General features: G+C 37.9%; 1 protein-coding gene across 22 annotated transcripts in view; it reads right to left on the bottom strand.

The window, feature by feature from the left end:
- CAMK2D (calcium/calmodulin-dependent protein kinase II delta) overlaps positions 1–24,309 on the bottom strand; it is a 167,161-nt gene that overhangs the window by 59,016 nt on the left and 83,836 nt on the right. For all 22 annotated transcript variants that reach the window (XM_014949897.1, XM_014949900.1, XM_014949906.1 and 19 more), the window contains exons 3-4: positions 8,401–8,455; positions 36–101 (exon numbers count right to left, since the gene is read on the bottom strand). In XM_014949897.1, coding sequence (XP_014805383.1) covers positions 36–101; positions 8,401–8,455 — 121 coding nt within the window. The remainder of the gene's footprint in view (positions 1–35; positions 102–8,400; positions 8,456–24,309) is intronic.

Raw genomic sequence — 24,309 nt, 5'->3', positions numbered from 1 at the left:
TATTAAAGGCAACATTAGAAAAACAAATTACTTACCTGGCATCTGCTTCACTATAATATTCTCTTGCAACTATATCTTCAAACAATTCACCCCCAGTGACTCTGTTAGAAAAAGCAAGATGGGAAAGGAGATTTCAGAAGTGAAAATCTACACCTTAAATTAACTTGACAGGGAGAAGTCAGAGAGGAATAACTGAAATATTTGTACAGAAATGCAAGAGGTCTTGACCAGCAAGGTGAAGGAAATGAAGTGGAAGGCTTGTCCAGCCAAATCATTATATGAATAAAAAGGACATGATGGAAGAGCAATCATAACTAGAAAATAAAAATGAAGAGCAGCAGCTTATTGGGCAAGATGCCATACATCAGTTAAGGATGTCAAGAGTAGGCAGTAAAACTACAAGAATAAAGGGAACTGACCAGCAAGGAAAATTTTGACTAAAGGATAAATTGAGAACTGCAACATTAAGACAGAAGAAAGGAGAACACAATAATGCTAAAGAGGGAAAAGGGTCTTTAAGTATAGGTCAAAACACAATAGAGGTGTACCCATGGGCCAAAGTGGCTTGCTTTCTGCACTTTGCTTTTTTTGCTAGAAAGAGCATTACTGAGTTGGAAGGAGAGTATCAGCAGAAGCAGAGTACTGTAATCAGTTTAATGGCAGATTTTTGTCCATGAAAAGTTTCAGTTATCTTTGTTGAGAAAGTAAGAATAGTTTCGTGAAAATGCCACTTAACATAATTTAAGAGACATTAATAGAAGGAGGAAAGGTCTGTGTGATCCAGGGGACCAGTAACAGAAGCAACTCTGCATGGTTGCGTACTTAGATTTCATTGTACAACCAGTGGTTTAAGAGTAGGAAGTGGTTAAAAGGAAATAAAACCGTGCTGTTATAACCCAAAGGTAACAGTCCACAATGAGTCACCAGCAGGACACTGCCACAGCCTTGGAATGCATTTGAAATAGGGTGACAGCAATGTCCTTACATAAAGCAGTAAAATCCCTCCTCATATCACATGCAGTTCTGGCCACTCACGTTCAGAAAAGGGAATTGAAACAGCAATATGAGCAGAAAATTGCCACCATGCTATCCAGTCACTTAATCATCATATCTTCTCAGAGAAGCAAAGTTACTCTAGCTCAGCAAAACAAAGTTTAAGAGGGATGAAAATAATTCCTGAATACAAAGAGCATAAACCGTGCTCTCCATAGAGGAGAGTTGAAAGGGACAATATTGGTACAATAACAACTAAACATACAATACCTGTGAATAAATATAAGGTTAAAACCAGGAGAAGTTTTCTAACAATCAGAAAACTGGTGTAATTAAGCAGTTTTGTTAAAGTAACTGAGACAGGTGCTCTATTTTTAAGATGAAGATTGATGAGCTTTTAAATAAAATCGTAAAACTTGGCCGCCTGTACCAACAAGAAAGTGGACTCAAGGAAGCAGGAGGACCTTCCTGTACTGTACTCTTAACATTTCTCTTTTATGGAATACACTGGCATAATTTCACAGCTAAATGCAAATCTTCATATATTCATGTGGTGTATTGAACGGCTGAAAACAGATGCAAGCCTTGAAAATGCACACAGTGTGGAGTACCCAAGTGGGCAGCCTAACCAGAGCACCTGAACACAGCCTCAACAGATGGGATGCACGGGTTAGTCTCATTCCTGCTTTCCCAAACCTTGATCCTACTGATATACCAACAGAAATAATTCCTAGATGGGAGACTGATGTTCGTATTTCATCACTGTTCATGAATATAGTGAATTTTCATGTAGCACATTATATTCTCAATAAATTGCCAAACATAAAAGTTAGAGTGGGCTACGTGATACTTAAAAATCTATACTACAATGAATACAATTATTATTGAATACAATTAAGTTTAATAGGATTAAACAATTAAAAGTGAGGATACTTGGAATCTCCAATATCATAACATTCATTTGCAAATTGTGTACTAACAGGACAATGTAGATTCCAGTTATTCAGTCACATTAGATGATGACAGAAATTAGCTGCTCAACCAGCAGCACAGCTCCTTTCTTCAAGAAGGCCAGTTAAAGAACTTTATTTTCATGTTTCCATTTATATTTGGGCTACATCATCCTTTTTCTGAGTTTACACCTTACTAACTTTGAAAGTAACCGCTTTCAGGTAATGGAATCCTATTTTGTACAGAAGTCTGCAATAAAATCTGGAGAAGGTAAAATAGTTGGCTGTCTAATTTATATTCTCTTTCTTTTTGCCTTCTACCTTCAAGAAACTGGCTTTGGTTGCTGTAACACAAAATGTTTGATTGATGCATATTTTGACAGTCTTTGATACCTCCTTTTTGCATATATATTTATGTACCACAGTTCTGGTAAAGAGGAATGATTCTCACTTTGTGATGAATGAAAAAACAAAGCATCCTTTGATCTTATTCTTCCCTAAAACACTCATTTTTGATCCAAGCCAAAAATGAAAAGAAAAAGCTTTTGTCATCAAAGCGTGTTTCAGTGGGAGAGAACACCAAGCTGATGTTTGTTCTTCTCAAGCACGGAGAAAAGAAGGGGATATGCATTCTTATTTGCTGACACTAAACATTTGCTTGGCATTCATAACCATTGCTAAACGATGAAAAAAGAAAAGCAAGAACAGAGCAGGTGAATTTCACTGACAACCAAACAAGCAGCCAACAATTCCCATGCTCTGTCACTCCTAAGGATGCATCAGGAATAATTCTCAGAAGGTGGGTAAAAGGCCAGAATGAAGGAAGGTAACGCAGGGACTGAGAGAGGCCATAAGTCACCTGCATCTTCTGAGCCTCTGAAAAGACCATTATAGCTGTGTTAGCGGCCTTTGCTCACTGAGCATGCATGAGCAATGTGCCCTTCCAGAAAAAAAGGTCAACTGCATGGCGATACAGGACAGCCAGCTGGTTGATGGAAGCGATTCTTTCCTTGCATTTGGCACTTGTGAGATCACACTTGAAGTACTGTCCCTTTTTGGGCTTCCTGGTACAGGAACGACACTGCCATAATGAATCTTGTCTAATAGAGGGCCACCAAGATGTTTAGAGTTGGAGGCACATGGAGAGGCTGAGTTAATTGGGTTTAATAAACGGGAAAGCTGAGGGGAGATCTCATGGCTGTCTACAACTCTCTAATGGGTGGATATGCAGAGGCAGCACAAAAGGCAAAAGACAAGCCGAAACACCGAAAATACTAAATAGATATAAAGATTTTTCTTCCATTATTGATATTATAATTATTTACTATGCACTTGTTGCTCAAAGAGGTTGTGGAATTTCCATTCTTGAAGATGTTCCAACCTGGACAAATCCATGAGCAATCTGATTCAAGTGGCCCTTGTTTGAGAAGGGGGTTACACTAGATAACCTCGAGCGATCTTTACCTGTTCATTATTCACTGATTTTATAAATAAAGAACTGAGCAGATACCTATAAACTTCTTTATACTCCATGCAGTTTGATACCAAAGAGGCTACAAAGCATCCTACTCTGCGTTAGATGTCATTTTGTTAGGTAGAGTTTTTCCCCCTGTACCTTTAGTTATGAAACACAATGGCTAGGGAAGGACCTGAGGTATCTATCATGAATACACACTACACAAATAGAAAAGATCCTTAGTTAGGAGGTTCTTCTTGCCCAGCAAAGGCCATGGCCTGAAACAAAAGTGCGATGAACTGTTAGGAGAACACATGGCTCTGTGCCACTGCTCTGTTACCAGCAGAAGCACCGAATACATGGAGAGGTGTGCTGAAATCAGAACTCTTGGGGTTTTTTTTTGCTGATCAACAGAAATACCTAGGCTGATGTCTGAAATCAAATCACAGAAGGAAATTAAAACAGAGGACTTATCTGTAGTCTGACTGCGGCTTCTGGTAAACTGTTGTTTTGGGGTTTTTTTTCCCCTAGGCTAAAATAATGAAAAACTGATACATCATACCATTTGGGTGAGGTGGGAATCATACACAGATTCTAATCTCTATACTTCAAGTAGAAGGCAACTACCAGCATAGTTAGATCTACAAATACATCCAGGTGGGCTATGCACAATGTAAGTGAAGACTGTAAATCAGAGGGTAAAAAGTAAAAAAAAACAACACACCAACAACTTTGGTCCTGCACTATAACGCTATGTGAACAGCTGCCACACTTTCCCCCCACATGGTTAAAATGGGAAGTAAACGGCTCTCAATGCCTTTCTGATACAGATGTATTGTCAGCTTCAGTGAGGTCCTATTTCATGATGGGACATTCATGATACAAGCTGTAGTAACTTCCAGGGTACAAATTAAAAGCCACCAGTTCTCACAAATTGTTATTTTTCTTTTGTGATTTTCTGAAGAGCCTACTAAAAGGGCAACAAATAAAGCACATGAGTTTGTTCAAAAGAAAGAAGCACAAGCAGTGTGTAGAAACACCAAGGACCTCTGCACTAAGTCTGTCTTTCAGAAAAACTGCAGTGAGAAGGGCAAGCAGAAGAATTCCATGGTACAAAGGATTCTATTTGTATTAATCTCTTGGAAAAAGTACACCAAGAAGCAGTTTTTAACTGCTTTGTTCAACTGACCTTCTACTAAAACAAATTACTGCATTTATGGTGTTAAATGCACATTTTTTTCATTGCAAACATTCCTAACAACACATACAAAAATACTCAACTTCATGTACCATATGCAATTGATGAGGAAAATTTATAAATGTAAGGAGATATTTAAAAGAACTTCCACATTAGCCAAACTAGCTAAAAAATCCTCTGATGCTGATCACACTGGCGTTGTTTCCTCCTAACTTACACTTCTTATTTCTTAAATTGTGCGAGCAAGCAGTCTTATAAAAATATAGTGGCCATATACTTTCTACATTTATCTGTGACCTTTCTACTTCAAAAAAAAAGTAAGGTTCAGGCACTTACCCTAAGCAAAGATTGTGCTGCAATTAGGATTTTTTTAAAGTATTTTTGTTTCTTGTAGGCAGTACACTCCCTCCACTTGGAATTCAACAGCAACACCAGGATTCTAAATGTGCCAATTGTTGCATCTCATCAAGTGCATTAAAATGGGAGACACTGAGAAAAGAGAATCTCATTGACTTGCACAAGAGAGTCTTCAAGTGCTACAGCTGTTTCCATTCAGATACAGCAATTAATACTGACAGAATTGATTGGATTTGAACTCATCTAACATCATTAACGCTGAAGACAATCTCATTCGTGCTTAGCAACTGAAATGGGCTGATAAAGAGACGCAAGTCCTAACTACAGTTGCCTTAACCAGTAAGGTTAAGTAAGAAACTTTGTGAAGTCCATTACTAACCTTACTATGCACATTTTATTAATCCAGAAATCCCTTCACTCTATCTAATAGAAGAAACGTAACTTTACTTGGGAGAAGTATCAAAGAAGGCTATTTCAGTTTATTTTCTAAAATACGTAGGAGCCATCTCAGTAGATCAGTAAGACATCACTGTTCCTTGGCAGTGACATTGAGACCCTGAAAATCACTGATTTGCTAAGTCAAGTGCAAAACAACTACCATAGTTCATAATGACACTGCCATGTACGTATTTTGGAGATGGGGAGTCAGCAACCAAAGATAACTTTTATATGATACATCAATATTTCAGTGCATACAGGGCTCCTCACAGGAACACCGCAATACTGCATTTTACCAGGAAGCGCATCTTTTACTGCTCAATGTCCAGTTTCCACATGGATTTTAAAAGATTCCAGCTTCCCATTTTGATACTTGAACTCTTCACCCAAATGCATGCCTGTACCAGAGTACATTAGTTATTTTTTTTCCTCCAGATAAAAGCACAGCTATCACTGAGGTATACAAGTGAAGCACTAGGCTTCTCCTTCAGAATGAAGACATCTCTATGACATTAATTCAAAAGGGATTATTAGAAATTCAAAACAGAAAGTGACAATGATTGTTTTTTTCTGTGCACAGAAAAAGCACTCTTCACTTTCTTACGTGGGATGCAGTCTAAAAGAAGTTGCTAAAGAAGCAGTCATACTGAATCCCACACAGTCTGAAAGAAATCATTAAGATAATGACATGACGGTATGCGTGGGTGGAGTGACAGTGTTACACCACAGTCAGGATCCTGTTGAAATAAAAATTAATTAATTAAATAAATAAAAGCATGCACTTGGCCTTCATATTGAAGAAGTGCATATGGTACCTTTTTCCGTGGCAGCTCGTTTTGTGTATGTTTAAACAAGCCACTAACCCACATATTTGTAACTGCAGTAAAAGACGAAGTTTCACTAATAAACAGTATTAGTGAGCATTAAAGCATGAACAGTCATCCTTACTAATTAGGCAAAAGTTCTTCAAGAATGCAACACGCTGCTTTTCCAAAGATAACTATGAGTCAGTACAGTCACCACCTCTACCATTTAGACATTTGCTTTTCTGCAAAATAATTCATTTTCACAAAAAAATCCTCAAACCACATGATCAAAATGTAAAAAGCTGTATATATACACGCTGAAGCTCTCTTTCGTTGAAGAGGATGAAAAACAACCCCATGCAAACCCTTCCAGAGGAACAGCATACATTTGAGTCGGTTCCTGTGTTTGTCCTGAATGGGACTGACGGGGAAACTGAGGAAGTTCCAACCAGTGCAGAATGCTTCCTGCAGAATCTAGTTTTCTGCCAAGACAGTATCTTTGGGTTAGGTATTAATTTTTATAGCAGAATGCAGGCTTCTGTTCTTTTGCTATTGAGATAAAGATACTGATATCTACAACTTTGAAGTTGTTCAAATGCCTTCTAGTTCACATCACAATCATAATCTCCTGAGATATCTCTGGCATTATATATTCAGTTTAAGGCAGAAGTGGACTAACTGCAATTACAGCAGGCCACAGTTTCCAACAGTACACTAGTACAACAAAGAAATAAAAATGCCACCAGTTTATAAAAGGGATATCATCCCTAGAACTAAAGAATTCTGCAAGATCTTCCTGGAAATGTTCAGGATTAAGAAGATTTTTCCAAATCCACCATAGAAAGACTTCCTTTATATCCCTTAAAAAAAAAAAAAAGGCAAAACCAACTCCAGTGCATGTCAGAGAACAAGTATGCATGTTGTGCCCTAGAGCTATTTCCAAGCCAACAGTCAGAGCACTTACCTGGGATATATACAAATCAGATACATGTTCCTCTTGAGCTGGGTTAGGATTTAAGTATTTAACCCTGAATGTTTTCACTGCAAACAGACTATTTAATATTTTGTATTGCTAGTCTGAAATCTAGTCTTGAAGAAGTCTTCACACATTTTTTAAAAAAAATTAAGCTCGAAAATAAAACAGAATGTAACCTGAATATGAAAGCACACCATCCATTGTGGAAAATCCAGGTTCTAACTTATGCTGAATGCAAATATTTCAGTTTGTACACTTAGAAATGAGCTTTTTCACATTTTGAGGGGAAATAATGTATTCTCATTCTAGCCAGCAAAACCATGTTGGGCTCTGGGGGCTGGGGATTGTTTGTCAAAGCCATAAACTACCTTGGAAAAATTTGCAGCTGAAATAGGTAATTTTACTTAAGTCAGTTTTGCAAGACAATTCCTAACCACTCAAGTTTGCCCATATCCAGAACCAAAAGCAGTAACCTTTCAAGGGAGTAGAAAAGTTTGCCTGTCCCAGGGAAGAATGAAGTACATCAGTGTCTCTTTTTAAGTTGAGAATCTGAGAAACACAATTCATGTTGACACCATCCCTTGTACTAAACAGCTGTCTCTAAGAGAGACAAGCTCCACATACGCACAGTCACTATGTGAACAGCTCACAGGACCGAAAATCCTGAAGCAAAATGGGAAATAAGAAGGAAAATTCTCTTGTATATGCTGGGCATTGTACAAAAATGTGTGCAAAATCAACCATTCTGTGTATCAGTAAGATATCAATTGGGAACAAAATACTGAGAGTCTTTCCTTCTAGGAAACTCAGGCTAACCTTTCAATCCAGCAATGGAGATTCTCTGTAGGAAACTACTCTTCCACGTTTTATGTTTCCTTTGCAGACACTGGCTTGCAGCAAATTGTTTTTTCTGAGTCATTTGTTTGCTTAGCTTTGGCAGTTATCACGCAACTTCTACTTACATACCCACATTTTATATTAAGACCCACTTCAACAGTGGCCCTAATTATTCAAAGTTTTTAATATGGAATTCTTGCAGTGACACTTACAAATCAGTTCTTGCACATGCAAATGACCAAATCTGTTACTGTCCTTCCAGCTCTGTTTGCATCTCTTTGTCCAACTCATTGCACCAGCACCATGCTTATACTTTGTGAGCTTGTATTTAAATGTTGTGTGAATACCACATCCCCAACATGCTAAACATAAGCAAAACACATACTTACAAGTCAAAGACTAAGTAATGGAATCCTTCTTCTGATATGCTGTCATGAAGCCGCACTATTGAGAGGGAAAAAAAAAAAAAAGATAAACACCCGTCATCTTTTTCATGTCTTTAATGTCTTTGATTTTGGGGGTGAAGGGACTATTATAATTCTACTGTAGAGCCATCATTGCATCTCTGTGTGTTCTCATCTGTGGTTTTCACTTTCTTTTCTAAATTCTCTACCCTCAGAACCATCTTTTTCATAAGGTGAGATAAGCAAAGAAACCACAAGAACTGCATGGGCAGCTCATTGTACAGTTATTTTTAAAGGAGCTCTCCTGTTGCTCTGCCACAGAACACTGCAGTCATTTCCTGCCACCACCCTGAATCATGACTAAACAAATGCTAAAAGCACAGTCAGACTTATATATCTTAATATATTGTATTAATAGGATTAAACTCCTTTTTTCCTAAGCAGAACCTCTAATCAATCTTTTAAATAGCATACAGAAAAGGCTCCAGTCACTGGACTTTTATTACTTTAAATAGTACTCCTAATGTCATACAACTATTTTCTCAGCAGCATTACATCTTCAAAGTTGTAAACAAAACAACATGGGGAAAAAAAGGCACAATTAATCATACATTTCAGCAGAATAACAAACATTAAGGGCTATGTTAACAAATTCCATAATCAGACAATAGATGTTGATTTTGAAAGAGAAAGCATCATTGCAAACAAAAAGCATTTGACTGTACTAAAATAAATGGAAAGCAAAAGTGCACATTCAGTTAATAATTCAAGACTCTTTCTTAACTAATAATTAAAAAGGAACTTAAATTAAAAATAAAATCACTGTCTTCAGTCCCTAGCGTAATCAGCCTTTTTTTAGTCCAGCCTTCTCCTTATTCTAACTTTTAATTAAATGCCTTCAATTTTAGTTGAGATAAAACAGTCAAATATTTAAACAGGTTAACTACCGAGACAGTGACTAATTTAACTGTAACGCAGTCAGCTGCAACAGTATAAAAATACAATACTTCTCCCTTTGAAAGCCAGCTTTCAGATGGAATTTCAGATGGAAACACCTTCGTAATAATAATATATGCTGGTAAGTGAAAAAATGAAAAAACTTGCATGTGATTTATTTGTATTCCCTTAAAAACGAAACCAAACAAACCAACCCATCCTAAACTGCTCATCTCCTCCCTATCTAATAAGGACAACTAGGTAATAATCAAATCCATACCACACCACTGAGAATAGTCTTCCAGAACAATTCAAGCCCACATTTCTTATTAAGACTCCTTAAGCAAAGTAAGAACACTACCATGAAAAAAAAGAAAGGATATTCTGGGTATACTAATAGGTCTGAAAGACAGAATCCATAAAATACGTACCCCCTGCACTCATTCAGACCATGTACCAATTTGCAGGGTATTTCTGGGATGTCTGTGCATGGGAGGTCAAAAAAAGATCAGTGTAGGAAGAGAAGAAATTGTAAGAATGGCAAGCTTACTCTTATAGGTTTTAAACACTGGCCTTAATTTTAGAACGTTTTACATTGATTTATGATTTTTTGATTTTGATGGATTTTTATAAAAGAGCTAAACCTCTCCAACTCCAAAACTAGACACATGTGAAGCTGCTCAGAGAAGCAAATTCGATAGAGAAGAAATTTTCTCGCTATGCATCTGGTGTGTGCTGCAGCGATGAAGGGTACAGCGGCTGGAAACTCGTTCATGGGAATACGGATGAGAAACCTCGAGGGAGCTCAACGTCTAGAATTACAAACCACATCAGTCTGAGAAAGAAGAAATCTCTTGACTGAAAGGCTGGAAGACTTTGGGTAAGGTCGGCTTTCCTTTCTTGGAAAAAAGAAAAAAACATTGTCAGCATCAAACAGCTACCAGCTCTATCATCACTGTCTTAACGACAGGTCTCAATGGAGTCAAAAAGGGAATAAGCTACCTTCCTACTCGTATTTCTATTACATATATATATATTTCCCTCTGATCTTCTTACCTGCCATCCACTTCAACCACTTGAATGGTGAACAGTCCTGAAGAGATAAATCTACCGGCAGACTGATGCCTGCCAATCTACGCTGAATTTCCAAAGCTGAAAGCTGAAAGGCTGGGACACCCCGCACAGGATGCGGGTGCTCAGTTGGACCTGAGGACAGCAAAGGTGGGCAGGGGGGGAGAGCAAGCGAGCACCGGGGCTGTGACAGCTCGGCCAGGTAACTGCTGCTCATTAAATCATCCTGAGGAGCGACTTCTGCAAAGATGTAAGGTGCATGAGACGACTTGCCATATGCAAAGTGATGTGATGTCTCGAAAATAGCCCATTAGCCTTTCTGGTGCTTGTCACAGCTGACAAACAGCATTCTAAAGATAAAACCCCCAGGTCATGTTCACATACACCGATGTAGCCGTATCTAAAGTTTTCCCTGAGAATGCAAGTCAGCTGCAGAAATTCATTTCGCATTTTAAGACTCCAAATCACATCACAGTAGAACTATGAGTTAAGTCCTCCAGATTTTCTTAATTACGTGAAATGAAACGGCAATTTCCAAAGCTAATTTTCCACCAATACATGAAGCTCTGTCAGTAGTTTGATCCAAATCATTATCACTTATATACCAAATAAAAAAAATCAGGGTGCCCTAAAACTGATCCACATTCAAAACTGAGCTGATGAAGAAAGTTTAAAAGAAAAGGATTTGCAGATTACTCCAGATGGCAGCTTTATGTGTTAATAATCTTTTATACAATACATGACATTTTAAAAAAATAATCAAATAAACATGACTTTTTTACTTAATAATATTTAGCCCAGGGAAACATCTTGTGTTTACACAATACTGAAGAGAAAACCAGCTCTTGGCTGACTCACTACCCAGAGCTCGTGATGATTCAGAAGAGCCAAGTAGGTCTAAATCAGAATTTGTGGTTTTGGCTGGTTCTATATTCTAGATTTGTCTAAGTTTTTATGAAGTGCAAGCCTTGAGCATAAAAGACCAAGGGAGTACATTGCTGCCAAAAAAAAGCACATCCAAAAGACAAAATCAACTTTCTTTCTGATTGCATTGAGTTCAGATTTCAATACTCCCAAATATCTGGTCTTTAAAGCAAACCAATATGGTATGAGACAGTAAGTACTAGACTAGAACAGCACCCTGAAATGTCTAGCTCAAACAGAGGCCCTGAAAACATCTGGATTTTGAGTACACTACTTCTCCAGTAGCATCAAAGATACTACTCATCAATGAGTGCTCAGAAATGGGATACAGTACAGACCCTTGGGTATGTCACAGAACGCAACATAACCATAAAACAGTAAATTTTGAGTGCAGCTAATATGTTTTGCATATACCTCTCCCAAAAAAGTTCAAAACTTTTTAAGATTATAGCAAATTATACCTTTTGATAGAAACTGCCTGTTCCTGAAATAGATTCGTCAGAACTCAAAGCACAGTTTTTCTGTGAACACTTTTTTTGGATTCAAAGCAGCATTCCTCTCCTCGCTGCTCGCTACCAGCATTCTATTCAGACAGGCAGAAGCCTTCATATTTGCTTTCCCGTATCATATACGGATATTGGGAACTACCAAACACTTCTGAGAGGCAGAATATTTGCTGCCAACTGCTTTCAAAGGGCTATGAAGCATGTAAAGCAACCCAGATTTTTGAAATGTCTTTAGAGAATTGAAATAAAGTATTAAATCTTAAAATTTAGAAGTTAAATTCATCTTTAAAATATTACTTTGGTATTAAAACCAGACAGTCTTGGCTTGAGTTTGTGGCTACAAAACAGCCAACAGCCTGTATTCATGCACATACTTACTCAGTTTTCATGGTTCACTTCTCCTACTGCTCCAGCGTGGGTTTGCTAGGAACCAGCTAAAGCAAAGGACTGTATTCTTTAATTACCACTGTATTTTTCTAAACACAAAATGACTTTCTTACACACATTTACGAGAAAGTCATCTCCTAGGTAAGAATGAAGTCAACATGAACCTACAGTCATTAAGGTACAGTTTTAAAACTGTGACCCTGAAGCGACAAAGTCATAGGAGAAGAACGGACTGCATTTCATTGCCTTTGAGTCAAGACAGTACGAATCCTTATCTTTTTTTTTCTTTTAAATAATTGTGTCTCCCAGTTGTACTGCTAGACATATCTATATTCTAGGCAGTGATAAATACTTCATACTTATACAGACTTAAATAGACACACTATTTCATATAGCTATCAGCAGCTCCATACAGAACAGTAGCTCATTACTACTCTGTCAGAGAAGATAAACACCTTGCCCACCACCGTACAGCGTGACAAAAGTAGAGCCAAGAGTACAAGTTTTATCCTGGACAGGGGCATCTGTCCATATCCCTGTTACTAGGTAGACCAGCATGGCACCATGTGAAGGGGCTTCCAGAGCTTCGCTGCCTGCCTGAGACGGGAATTGCTCTCACTTTATCAGATGCTTTTCTAGGAGAGGGCGTCTTTGTTCAGTGTCACCGCAGAACCACGGCTCCCTTCTGACTAGAAAAGGATTGCGAGTTGAGATCATAGAATGGTTAGAATCGGAAGGGACCTTACAGACCACCTAGTTCCAACCCCCCTGCCATGAGCAGCAACATCTCCCACCAGACCAGGTTGCTCAAAGCCCCATCCAGCCTGGCCTTGAACACTTCCAGGGGTGGGGTATCCACAGCTTCTCTGGACAACGTCTGCCAGTGTCTCACCATCCTCAGAGTAAAGAATTTTTCCTGATATGTCATCTAAATCTCCCTCTTTCAGCTTAAAACCATTACCCTCATGCTATTGCTCCACTCCCTGATAAAGAGTCCCTCCCCATCTTTCCTGTAGCCCCTTTAGGTAGTGGAAGGGGCTACATGAGACGAACGATAATTCTTTTTCTCAGCCTGGTGAAGCTCTTTTCTTACAAACCAAATTCTAGTCTGACATGAACATGGGGATATCTTCTTAAAGAATCACATTCTTTTTCTTTCCTCCCAAATGTCTGAATCATAGAAGTGAGCCAGGACAAATCAGGATCACATGCCCCTGATTGTCTCTGAAAAGGAAAACAGGTTGAGGCAGCCAGGGAAGATCAAAACTGCCTTTTGGCAAGTGCTTATGCTGGCTTCTTCGGTCAGTTCAGATACAGTTTTATGCCAGCAAATCTGCTGGGTGGAAACCCCAAATAAGAAGAAGAATCCGTGGAGAAGACAAGAGAGCCAGACAATCTGGAGTAAAGGGTTCACGACAGCACAGAGGCAAGTCCAGCAGGGCCCAGACTTTGCTACTGCATTCTGCCTGCGCCTCAGCTTTGTGCTGGGAGAGACGAGGGATGTCGTGATGACAATTTGAGAAGCCATTCACAAAGTTTAAGAGGTGACTCACTAGAAAAACTATTTGTGCATTCATTGCAAGCACATATAGTTCTTTACACGCACAGATCAGGCAGAATTCAGGCACGACAAACCAAAAGGTGGCAATTACAAAGATTATTCATCCAATATAAGAACTCCTGTCAGTAACCCACACTGCAATGCCTATTTCTCCAGAGACACAGAAAGCATTCATCAGCAAAAAAAAAAATTCCACTAATTTTTTGGGAAAAGATTTAACAACCTTTGACAACAAAGTTGTTGCTCTTCAGCAAAACACTTGAAGCATCTGATAGGAATCCAGGGGGCACAGAGCTCCTTCTTCTGGAATAACGCTATAAACCCACAAAAGATCAGGAATATTCCTTTGGCTACAGCACCAATTTCCATCTGAAATACTTTCCAATCACCACTCTCCAATAATCATTATAATGATTTAAGGGAGAATTCCCATCAGCTTTATTAACTTTATATTTAGCCATTTGTGTGGGCAAGCTCCAACCAGACTGAAAAGTAAAATATCTCCTTTACTTGACTTTTTGTGCTGAACTATAGTATTTTCTGTCTATTCTACAGAAAACAGCTTGATATAATGGCCAAGCAACTTTATTTTCTCCTTTCTGAATTTTTGCCTTCAAAGAAAAAAAATCAAAATATGAAAATCAATCACAACCAATTTTTTCCAGGCAAGAAGGCAAATCAAACAGTAGATAAAGCCCGATAGAAATTCTTCAGGATAAAGATGTCTAATGATATCTAAAATTATTGCCTAAAATATTTATTTTTGTGAAACTGCTCTAGTGATAATTTTGATAATCTGGTATCTGAATTAGTTCATGTTACAAAGACAAAAATATTTGAGAAGACTGAACTTCAAACAGAAGTTACGGCCTGTGGTCAGTGCAGCAGCTCCACAAATACACATGGAGGTGTCAAACTGCCAGAGCACCACTCATTAGGGAAGACTCTTTCCATGCAATCCATCATGTTTATTAATATGGCATGTAAAGGGACAATGTAGTTAATAGTAATATAGCTAAAAGACTCTAATCGTCCATTTGGTGCTAAAGATCCATGGACTCCCAGAAGCATTAATCCTGTAACTCTGTGAAGCTGGATTTCTAGAATTAGTGCACTGTTAGGAAGTTGCAGGGTTTAAAATGGGTTTGAAAATCACAAAAGCATATGTTGTATTTGCTGAAATAGGTAAATTATGTCTTCCAGTTCCGACCTCCCCACAAGAAGAGTGAAATAAAGGGACAGATGTGCTTTCCCCCCATGTTCACTTCCAAAAGTATATTAAAGTATTTACACAGATCTTATGCAGATCACTCTTATTAGAACAACAAAAAAAAAACAACTTCAAAAAATGAACTTAATTACTTAATGGAAGAAACTTAATGACTTGGTTTAGTCTTGGGTTTTCTATGAATTGGTATCTCCCTGCCACTATGCATGGAATAAGCTGTTGCATTTGAAAATAAAGAGGTAAAACAAAAACTGAAAAAACCTCCATGAAAAAGTTTAACCAGATATGCTTTTTTGGTAATATATGAACCACTCCATTTTCTATTTCAAAGCACTTGTCTATATGCATTTTCTGCTCTTGTCTCTAACAAAGAATGCCTCTTGCATGCCTCTGACAAAGAATGCCAATGCAAAACTGCTTGGCTGAGAAGTGGAAGATCTGCAGCAGCTTAGTGCTGTCAGGACTCAGATCTTTCTGCAGAGTTGGCCTTTTCATCTTTCCTGTTCTACTAAATTAACCAATATGATAAGGGAAAGAAAACAAAGCTATTGCTAGAATTTCCATCAGAACCTCACATGGATGCTGGTGCAGAAGTCATTACAGCAGTGGCAAGAACTGAGACCAAAGTCAAAATTTATCATACAGCTTTTAGTCTAGATCCAAGCTAAACACACTTGGGATCCCAAGCTAAACATAATCAACACAAAGCTGCATATGAGAGCAGAGGTGCAGAAGCCTGTGAACAACTGCTCAGGAGTGGTGCTGTCTCCATGGATCAGACACTTGCTTCCTTCAAAAAAACCCACTGCAACCTCATTCTCTATACCTCAATGTTACATATTTTTCCATCACTGTCCCTACTTCCTCTCTTTTGATGCATGGTATAAATAATCTCTGCTGAGCAACCAAACTCCTTGAATCAGTGGTGCATAACCCAGTCACGACTATAGCCTCCAGACATGACACTCAATACAAAACAACCCTACTTAAATCTATGCTGTAGTTACTGCTGTGGCTACCTCTATTTTGTGCACTCTAGATACTTCTTTGAAAGCAACCAATTAGAAATGTCTAGAAATATCAGTTAAACCTAGTAAGAAAGCTGGATAAACACTCAGATACCTGGCACAAAATCTCCGCCACCATTCACAGATCAATGTCTCTTGTCCAAGTCAGGTAGTTGAAAGCTGAAATACGACCACAGGAGAGATCACGCAGACATATCCACTGTACAGAGTGAAGCAGAGTCAGCAGCTCTGTTGAGCAGAGATCCTCTGTCATCTCCCCAACATAAGAAGGGCATGGATGAGCAAGTCCAGAGGAGGTCATGAAGACGATCCGAGGGCTGGAGCACCTCTGCTGTGAGGACTGGCTGAGAGAGTTGGGGTTGTCCAGCCTGGAGAAGAGAAGGCTCTGGAGAGACCTTATAGCCTCTTCCAGTGCCTAACAGGGCTACAGGAAAGATGGGGAGGGACTCTTTATCAGGGAGTGGAGCAATAGGACAAGGGGTAACAGTTTTAAACTGAAAGAGGGGAGATTTAGATTAGGAAGAAATTCCTCACCCTGAGGGTGGTGAGGTACCGGAACAGGTTGTCCAGAGAAGCGGTGGATGCCCCACCCCTGAAGGTGTTCAAGGCCAGGCTGGATGGAGCTTTGAGCAACCTGGTCTAGTGGGAGGTGTCCCTGCCCATGGCAGGGGTTGGAAGTAGGTGGTCTTCAAGGTCCCTTCCAACTCGAACCATTCTAGGATTCTGTGATCTGCTGAGCCACAAGAGAAGGGATGCCCAAGTCACAGAGCAGCACCTGGCTCCTCGGTGTGTAGCGAGGTGTGTAGCGTCCTTTTCCCCTTGCTCACATTTCAGGAGCTCGGAGTCAGAAATCTAGTCTGTACCACTAAAACTCATATTGCTTCTTACACTTATATATAAAGTACTATTCTTCTGAGACCGTGAAAGCCTGGGGCCCTCTATAATAAAGCTGCTCAGTCACAGTAGAAAGAACTTTGCAAATATTAATAAGAACCATTTCCTAACAATCTGAAATATTTAGAGGCTAATCTGGTAAGATTAGTATAGTAGCAATGCTCAAGGGCAGCTGATTTCTGAGAGACATTAAACATAGAGTAATGCTCTGTGTATCTAAGAAAATAATCCTCCCGTATGCTGTTAAATACACAAGTGGTATACTGTAATACTTACTATCATTAAAAGACTTTATGCAAGTCAGCAGTGCTGTGTATGCTATTAACAGGTCTATATTCAGCAATGGTGAATGAAAACTATATAGCTTCCAAACTAATTCAAAAGATAAACAACTTTTTATTACAGCACAAATTCATGGTGGTTTAGGGTCAACAACTTGAGAAAAAATCCTATAAATCTGCATTTGCACTGGTATAATGAAAAACAATGGGAAAAATAATTAGCCAATTTAATATTTGGGAAGACTACATTTGTCCCCAAGGCACTGTAACAGTAAGCGTTAACTAGTATGAACAAAGTGCTATATAGTCTAAAAATAATCATTTGTGATCAAAACCCTCCCCCATCAAGGCCCTCACACAATGAACTTCTGTATTCTGATTAAATGCCAGGAATAATTACATTCTGGGCATCCATTAAAACCCCTCAAGTCTAACACATGCTTAGAAGTCAGTTTGCCAAACTGGTAACTTTGATAAAAGATTCTTGCTATACAGAAAATAAAAAATTATTCACCCAAGTAGATAAAAGACCAACTTTTGAAGTGAGACTAAGTCAGTCCAGGTACTGATATCGAAGCAGATGGCCTCAGATTACCAGCTCTTTTGGCACGATGAGGCTCTTGCTTTAGTCCTGCTGGGTGAAGACCGACAGTTTAACCAGGTCATCAGTAGATGTTGTGGGAAATGTCAGGGAGAGAGGAAAAAGAAAGTACACTTTAAAAAAAGTATGTTTTGTGATCAGAGGAGGCCCATTGAGCTACTAAATGCCCTAAAAAAACCCCAAGCAGGTTGTCAAGTCCTAACCAGTGATGTGCGTGCACAGACCCTTGGGTCGAGCTTCTATGCATGCTTAGTGCACAAAGTGTTAACGAATGACAGTTAAAAGACAGAAACCCATTCAGCCTAAAAATCAGAAATCTAGCTGCTAAAAATTAAACATCCCAAATAAAATTAACTAATTAAAAAAATAAGTAACCAGTATTCCAAAGCATATAGTTCTGTATTAGTAATCTCCAGGGAAAGTAGTTGTAATAACTTTTATCTTTAACCAACAGGGTTTTGTTGCTTTTCAGGGCATGATTACACACCACACAGAGGAGTACTGTGGAGAGAACTGGGTATATTCAGCCTTGAGAAAAGAAGGGTCAGGGGAGACCTTATCACCATGTTCCAGTACTTAAAGGGTGGCCACAAAGAAGATGGAAACTCCCTTTTTACAAGGAGTCACGTGAAAAAGACAGGGGGTAATGGGTACAAGTTACACCTGGGGAGATTGTGGTTGAACACAAGAGGAACATTTTTCACAATGAGAACAATCACCCACTGGAATAATCTCCCCAGGGAAGTGGGGATTCCCCAACATTGAGATTTTCAAGATTCAACACTTTCAAGATTAAGCTGGGCAGGGTGCTGGGCCATCTCATCAAGACTGTGCTTTTGCTGAGAAATGTTGGACCAGATGATCCTTGAGATCCCTTCCACCCTGCTGTTTTATGATTCCATGAATCGTATCCTATATCCTTGAAGTTAAAAGGAACAGCTAGAGTTACATACCTTTAATTGTTCATATATGAAGATAGCAAAATTATATAGTTTATTATTATATATAATTTTATTTATTATTATAGTTGTTTAAAAAAAGAAGAGTTCTAGTGTATACCTGGTATCTTTATGTCTTCATTTAATATACAATCATGTAATTTACTAGAAATCCTGTATTTCAGGTTGAGCGAATTCCTCTTTGCAGTTAAAGCCCTAATTTGTAAGTTTAACAAGATACTTTACAACACAACAAAGCCTTACAAATGTTGTCACATTAAGCCTTATGAGGCCAGCTGTATGGATTAAAAGAAAGTCTGACACAAATTTTCGCTAAAAGCAAATTGATGTCTCAGCTGCCAGTGTTGAAGCTTTAAGCACTAATATTTTTTAACCATTTTAGCATTCATCAGAACATGTAAGAAGAGGAACAATGACATCTACACAAGAAATTCACTGAGTGTCAACTAATAAAAGGACAAGCTGTAACACAGAGATGTTATACTAATTAAGTTCGGAAAACCACACAACATACTTTAATGGAGGGAATGTAATTTGATTAATTTTTCTGAAAGAAAGGCCTAGTTCTCATGTTAAAGCAAGTTGCCTTTATAGAACAGCGCTGATGAAATCACCACAACGGTTGGGCAGTTCATCGATTGCCAAGATTCATTCGGAAGCAACCTAAGGAATTTCAGCAATTCAAGAAACTGAAGTGATGGAAAAGATCAAATGAGAAACTGAATAAAATCCACTCAACACACAGAATCTAATATCCTAATTAGATGAGGAAAAACGGTGATTAATCCCTGCTGGAAAAATACAGTTCTGTATCTTTTTGATAAATAAATAACATAAATACTGTATCTTTTTGATAAATAAATAACATAAATAAAAAATTACAATTTTTTATAAATGTATACATGGTAGAAGAAAGCCTTCAGTTACGCTCTGGATGCATCACAAGGAAAAAAAAACCTCAGACAGAATTCCTCAACTGTCAAAATTCAGCTATGTCACTTTTAATATTTACAGTGCTGGCCAACACTGAAAACAGATCTATGTAAATAATATGTAGGACCTACATGTCTACAAATTGGGTACTGGGGGGTGCAATCGTTGGGCAGGACACAGCCACCCTTCCTGGCTTTTCTCTCTTAAAACACATTCAACACAGAAAAATAAATAGTTTATATAATGACCACTCAGAGAAGGATGTTTGTTTATTTTTTAAATGTTCCCCTTTCATAAAGAGTAGGCCCCAACATATTTAAATGCATCAGCTTACGAAAACAAAGTCACTCCACTCCAAATATTTAAAACAAAAAGGAAAGCAGAAAATTGTAATCCTGTGCTGTGACTCAAGAAGTACCACAGAAAAGTAATGTCACCTGAACTAGAACTTGTCAGAAAGGAGCAAGACATACACCAAGCAGTTTTAAAAAATGTTTTCAAATCAATAAGCACTGTATTTCATGTGCCTTTAGCAAAAATCACTTCCAGAATACCTAAGCCAATTTTTTTTCAGTCATTAACAGCAATTACCACAACTAAATTTCCCAAAACTTTCAATTTTTATTCTTTTTTCAATTTTAAAAGTTTGTTCATTAGTTTATCGGAGTAAATTCTATCAAGTAGAACAAAAAGGGGATGACTGTGTATTCAAGGTATCTTAGTAAAAGTCTTTATTTGAAAGTTGATTAGAACTGTGATAACTTACAGAAGTAAGAAAAGTTAAAAGACGACTTTCACTGCTATTTATGTTAAATATTGTTTTTTTTTAATAACTGAGCAATAATTCAATTCTTGTATGCAGCTTGAATTAATGACCACTCCTATGTAACTATCCTAACAAAGAACATTTATAATTCATTTGAACTATTGATTTGACCAAGGGGAATACTGAAAACATAGTATTTAGATACAGTGCCATTGTTTTTTGGTCTCTCAATGCTTTAGAAGAGCAAGGGCCTTAAAGTTTTAAAACAGGTCATTCTGGCAGCTGGCAATAACTAAAGCATAAAGCTATTCTCCTCACGGTTATCTTCCATATCATTATACTACATCTGCTTTGTAACACTATGGAAATGCAGCAGGGTTGAAGAACCAGCTCTATAGTCTGATGAATATATTAAAGGCACTGTAAATTGCCATCTTGCTGTTAGAAATTAGAGGCAAATTTATCCTTATTGCATTAGTAAAGGTCCAATAAACATCATGCACCCCTCACTCTCTGAAGGTTGACTGAAAACTTGACATTCCTGTCTGTTTCTTCTCCCCAAGATACATAGTTTTTCATTTTACTAATAACAATAAAAAAATAATTTTCAGTCTACAAAAATGAAAAAAAAACCAAACCAAACCCAAATCCAAAACCTATTACTGAGTTAAAACACAAACAGGCGTTTGGTTGAAGGAAGTTTTTTCAGATTATGGTGGAGAAAAAAAAATCCTGAAAAATTTTCTTGAACCCATTTAGAAGAGCATCCCACTCACTTTGGTGGAATATGATCAGTAAACTTTGGTAAAGATGTTTGTAACAAACTACATTTGTGAGGAATTTAATAAATGATCACACAATGTGACAAAGAGCAAGCTGGTCTTTTGCTCTTTAATGGAATGAAATCCTTAGTTATTAAAGATTTCATTTCCCCAGCTGTGATAAAAATGGCCACTGAAGTATTCCACTTCATTGTGCCAAGGCACTTAACCACTTTAAGAACCTGACCAGAACAAAAATCTGTAACAAATATGCTCGTACAAATAAAATAACACATGTAAACATTTGCAGAAGTCCTTTCCATATGGACTGCATCTGTTGTGGGGGGAAATAAATAAATAAATAAATAGATATTTTTCATGCAAACTCATTCTTCCTGTTGTACTTTTATATTTTAATATTAGAGTGGAGTGCACCGCTAACACAGCCTTTGGACTACTGGCAGCATCCATCACCCTCATCCTGTTTACCCCGTTACACAAGGCTGTAGCTCTGCAGTGAGCCAAAGCAGATGACAGCTTGCATGTTCACATCTTTGAAAAAAACCCTTAAGTCACTGAGAAGAATATATATACAATTGCAGTTTGACCCACTATCTATCTTCGTAACAATGGTCTCTGCGATTTCTGTGTAAAACAGCTCACAATCACCTATAGGTCAATAAGCCAATTACATAATCTTCCACAGTTGCTTCTAATGTAAGGGATAATCATGCACACGGATAGGTGATTTTGGATCACATTATTCATCCTAAACATAAAAACCTGCTCTGCAAATGGGCATTTAAAAGTAAATAAGGAATGCTAATTATCCCTGTGGAAAGAAATCCCTGACACTTGTGATCAAGGAATCCCGCAGATTTCATTTCCAGCTGTAACAGAGAACCAGAAACATATCTCCATGAGGCTAAACTTTGGAAACTTTCCCTTTCCTACAATACTTCCCAAAAAAGAACATGCTTTTGGAGAGAAAAATGAAACAAAACAAATTTTACTGCTAAAACACCTCTGTGTTAGGGGACAGAAAACACAAGCACACTAGAACTGTCTCAACTCCCAGTGACATCCCACTGCCAGCTGGGGAGTGTGAACTGGGGGAAAAAACCTCAGTCAGGGCAAATCTTCACAATGAGGAAGCAACAGACAAGCCATGTCTCGCTTTAAACAGCGAGGGTGAGCCTTTAATCCTTGGGAACAAATGATTTTTGAGATGTAAGAAGTTAAGCAGGAAACAGCACAATGTGTGAGGAATGCACCTCTTTACTGTTGTGGGGATGAGGGTACAAAGTGCCTCCTAAGCTCAGACCTTAAATCTATGTTAATATATGTTAGCTGCTATGCATAAAATAGTTGCATTTAGTTTTTCAATATATAGATATATATGTCAAAATTATCATTACTGTCATGCTGATCTGATAATATGGAAGTGAAGAAAAAGCTGCTACTGTGCTTTGTTGTTTTCACAAAAATGATGCTTAAGACCTTAATGTAAATTATAACTATAAAGTTCATTTTACATCAAGCTGGAATGAATAACCTTTAGAATGGAAACTTTAATACACCTCTTATTACAAAATACAAATGAATTACTGAGAGCCAAAAGAGACCTCAGCATTATTTTAGCTCCCCAGTTTTCCCAGCAGGAGGACTGAGGCAGAAGCAATAGCTGCCTGCTCCCCAGGCAGGGCCACCCCATCACCATCCGCTGGAATAGAAATTAAAATAGCCCCATCCCATTTGGTTCATGAACAAGTCCACACTTTAGTTTTGACAAAAAAAAAATATATCTAGTTGAGTTTGTATTTTCTCTTTTGCCTTTAAAGTTTTCACTTCTCAAATTAAGTTGTCTTGGGGAATTCTTGCCATCCCTCTCAGTGGGAAGATGGCAACAGAATACACAAAGAAACTTTATTATCGCTTACTTCATACTGGAGACTGGAGACTGAGTCTTCCAAATACTACTTGTTAAGACAGTTGTCTACAAAAGAAAAATGGTCTAGTTTGTGCTGTTATGTTAACATAAAACCAAAGTTTATAGTCTTTTAATTGAGCTTAAAACAAAGTATCAGCTTATTTAAACTGAAACAATTTCCCAGTTCACAGAACATTAGTAGATGGCCACAAAAACAAAGCTACATCAGTTAAAAAATAAATCAGATTTTTATTAACTTGGGGCAGCTTTTATATGTGAACAGACCTAAAATTCTACTCCCTACATGGTATGTTTACCATTAAGTACCATTGTGCTAGAAGTGTTACATCAAATGTAACTCTGACTGTCAATCCCTCCCATCAGATTAAACATATTTAATCACTATCTTTGTGAACAACAGAAATCAGTGTGATCTTGAAATATTCCACATTTGCAATGAGGATCATGCATTGTATCATTATCTTTTCTGTAAGAGATGGAATTTTAAAAGACCTGAATTACATTATAAATGCAGTCACATTTTTCAGTGAAGTGATTATAAACTTTAGATAAACAGATCTGAGCTCATTTTCTGAAGACCTAACACACAACTATCTTTACACAGTGAGACCACCAAGAGCACACACAGATTCAATCAATCACCACAGGTACCACCTTTTGAGGGCATTTTGGAATTTAATGACTATTTAGTTTGACAACAAGGCAACCAAATCATTTATCCTCTACTCCAAGCACTTTTGATTGCAATACTAAATATCAGAACACGGCATTAAAATAGTCATATGAGCATTTTCCCAAATTAAAACCATAAGGAAAAAAAAAAGCTGATACCAAGCCAACATTATCTCTCAATTATTTCTTGATTATACTGTTTATTATTCGAATGCATGACATCAGAAAATGCTGTATTCCAACGCAATGGCAGCATTTGCATGCCATGGACCTGCTCCAGCCAAAAAGTCAGTTCTAGAGCAATAAAGCCAACTTCATGGAAGAGACCCACATTGCTACTAAAATACATAGAAGCTGTTCTTTCCATAGAAAGCTCTGGAATTGCCATGCTTTGAGACCAGGGAAGTGTTCAGGGGAAATATCACTACGTCCATC

The sequence above is a fragment of the Calidris pugnax genome, unplaced genomic scaffold (assembly GCF_001431845.1).
Source record: "Calidris pugnax isolate Ruff unplaced genomic scaffold, ASM143184v1 scaffold42, whole genome shotgun sequence".
Lineage (NCBI taxonomy): Eukaryota > Metazoa > Chordata > Aves > Charadriiformes > Scolopacidae > Calidris > Calidris pugnax.
The sequence above is the reverse complement of the archived record's forward strand: the minus strand, read 5'-3'. Positions and strand labels throughout refer to the sequence as shown.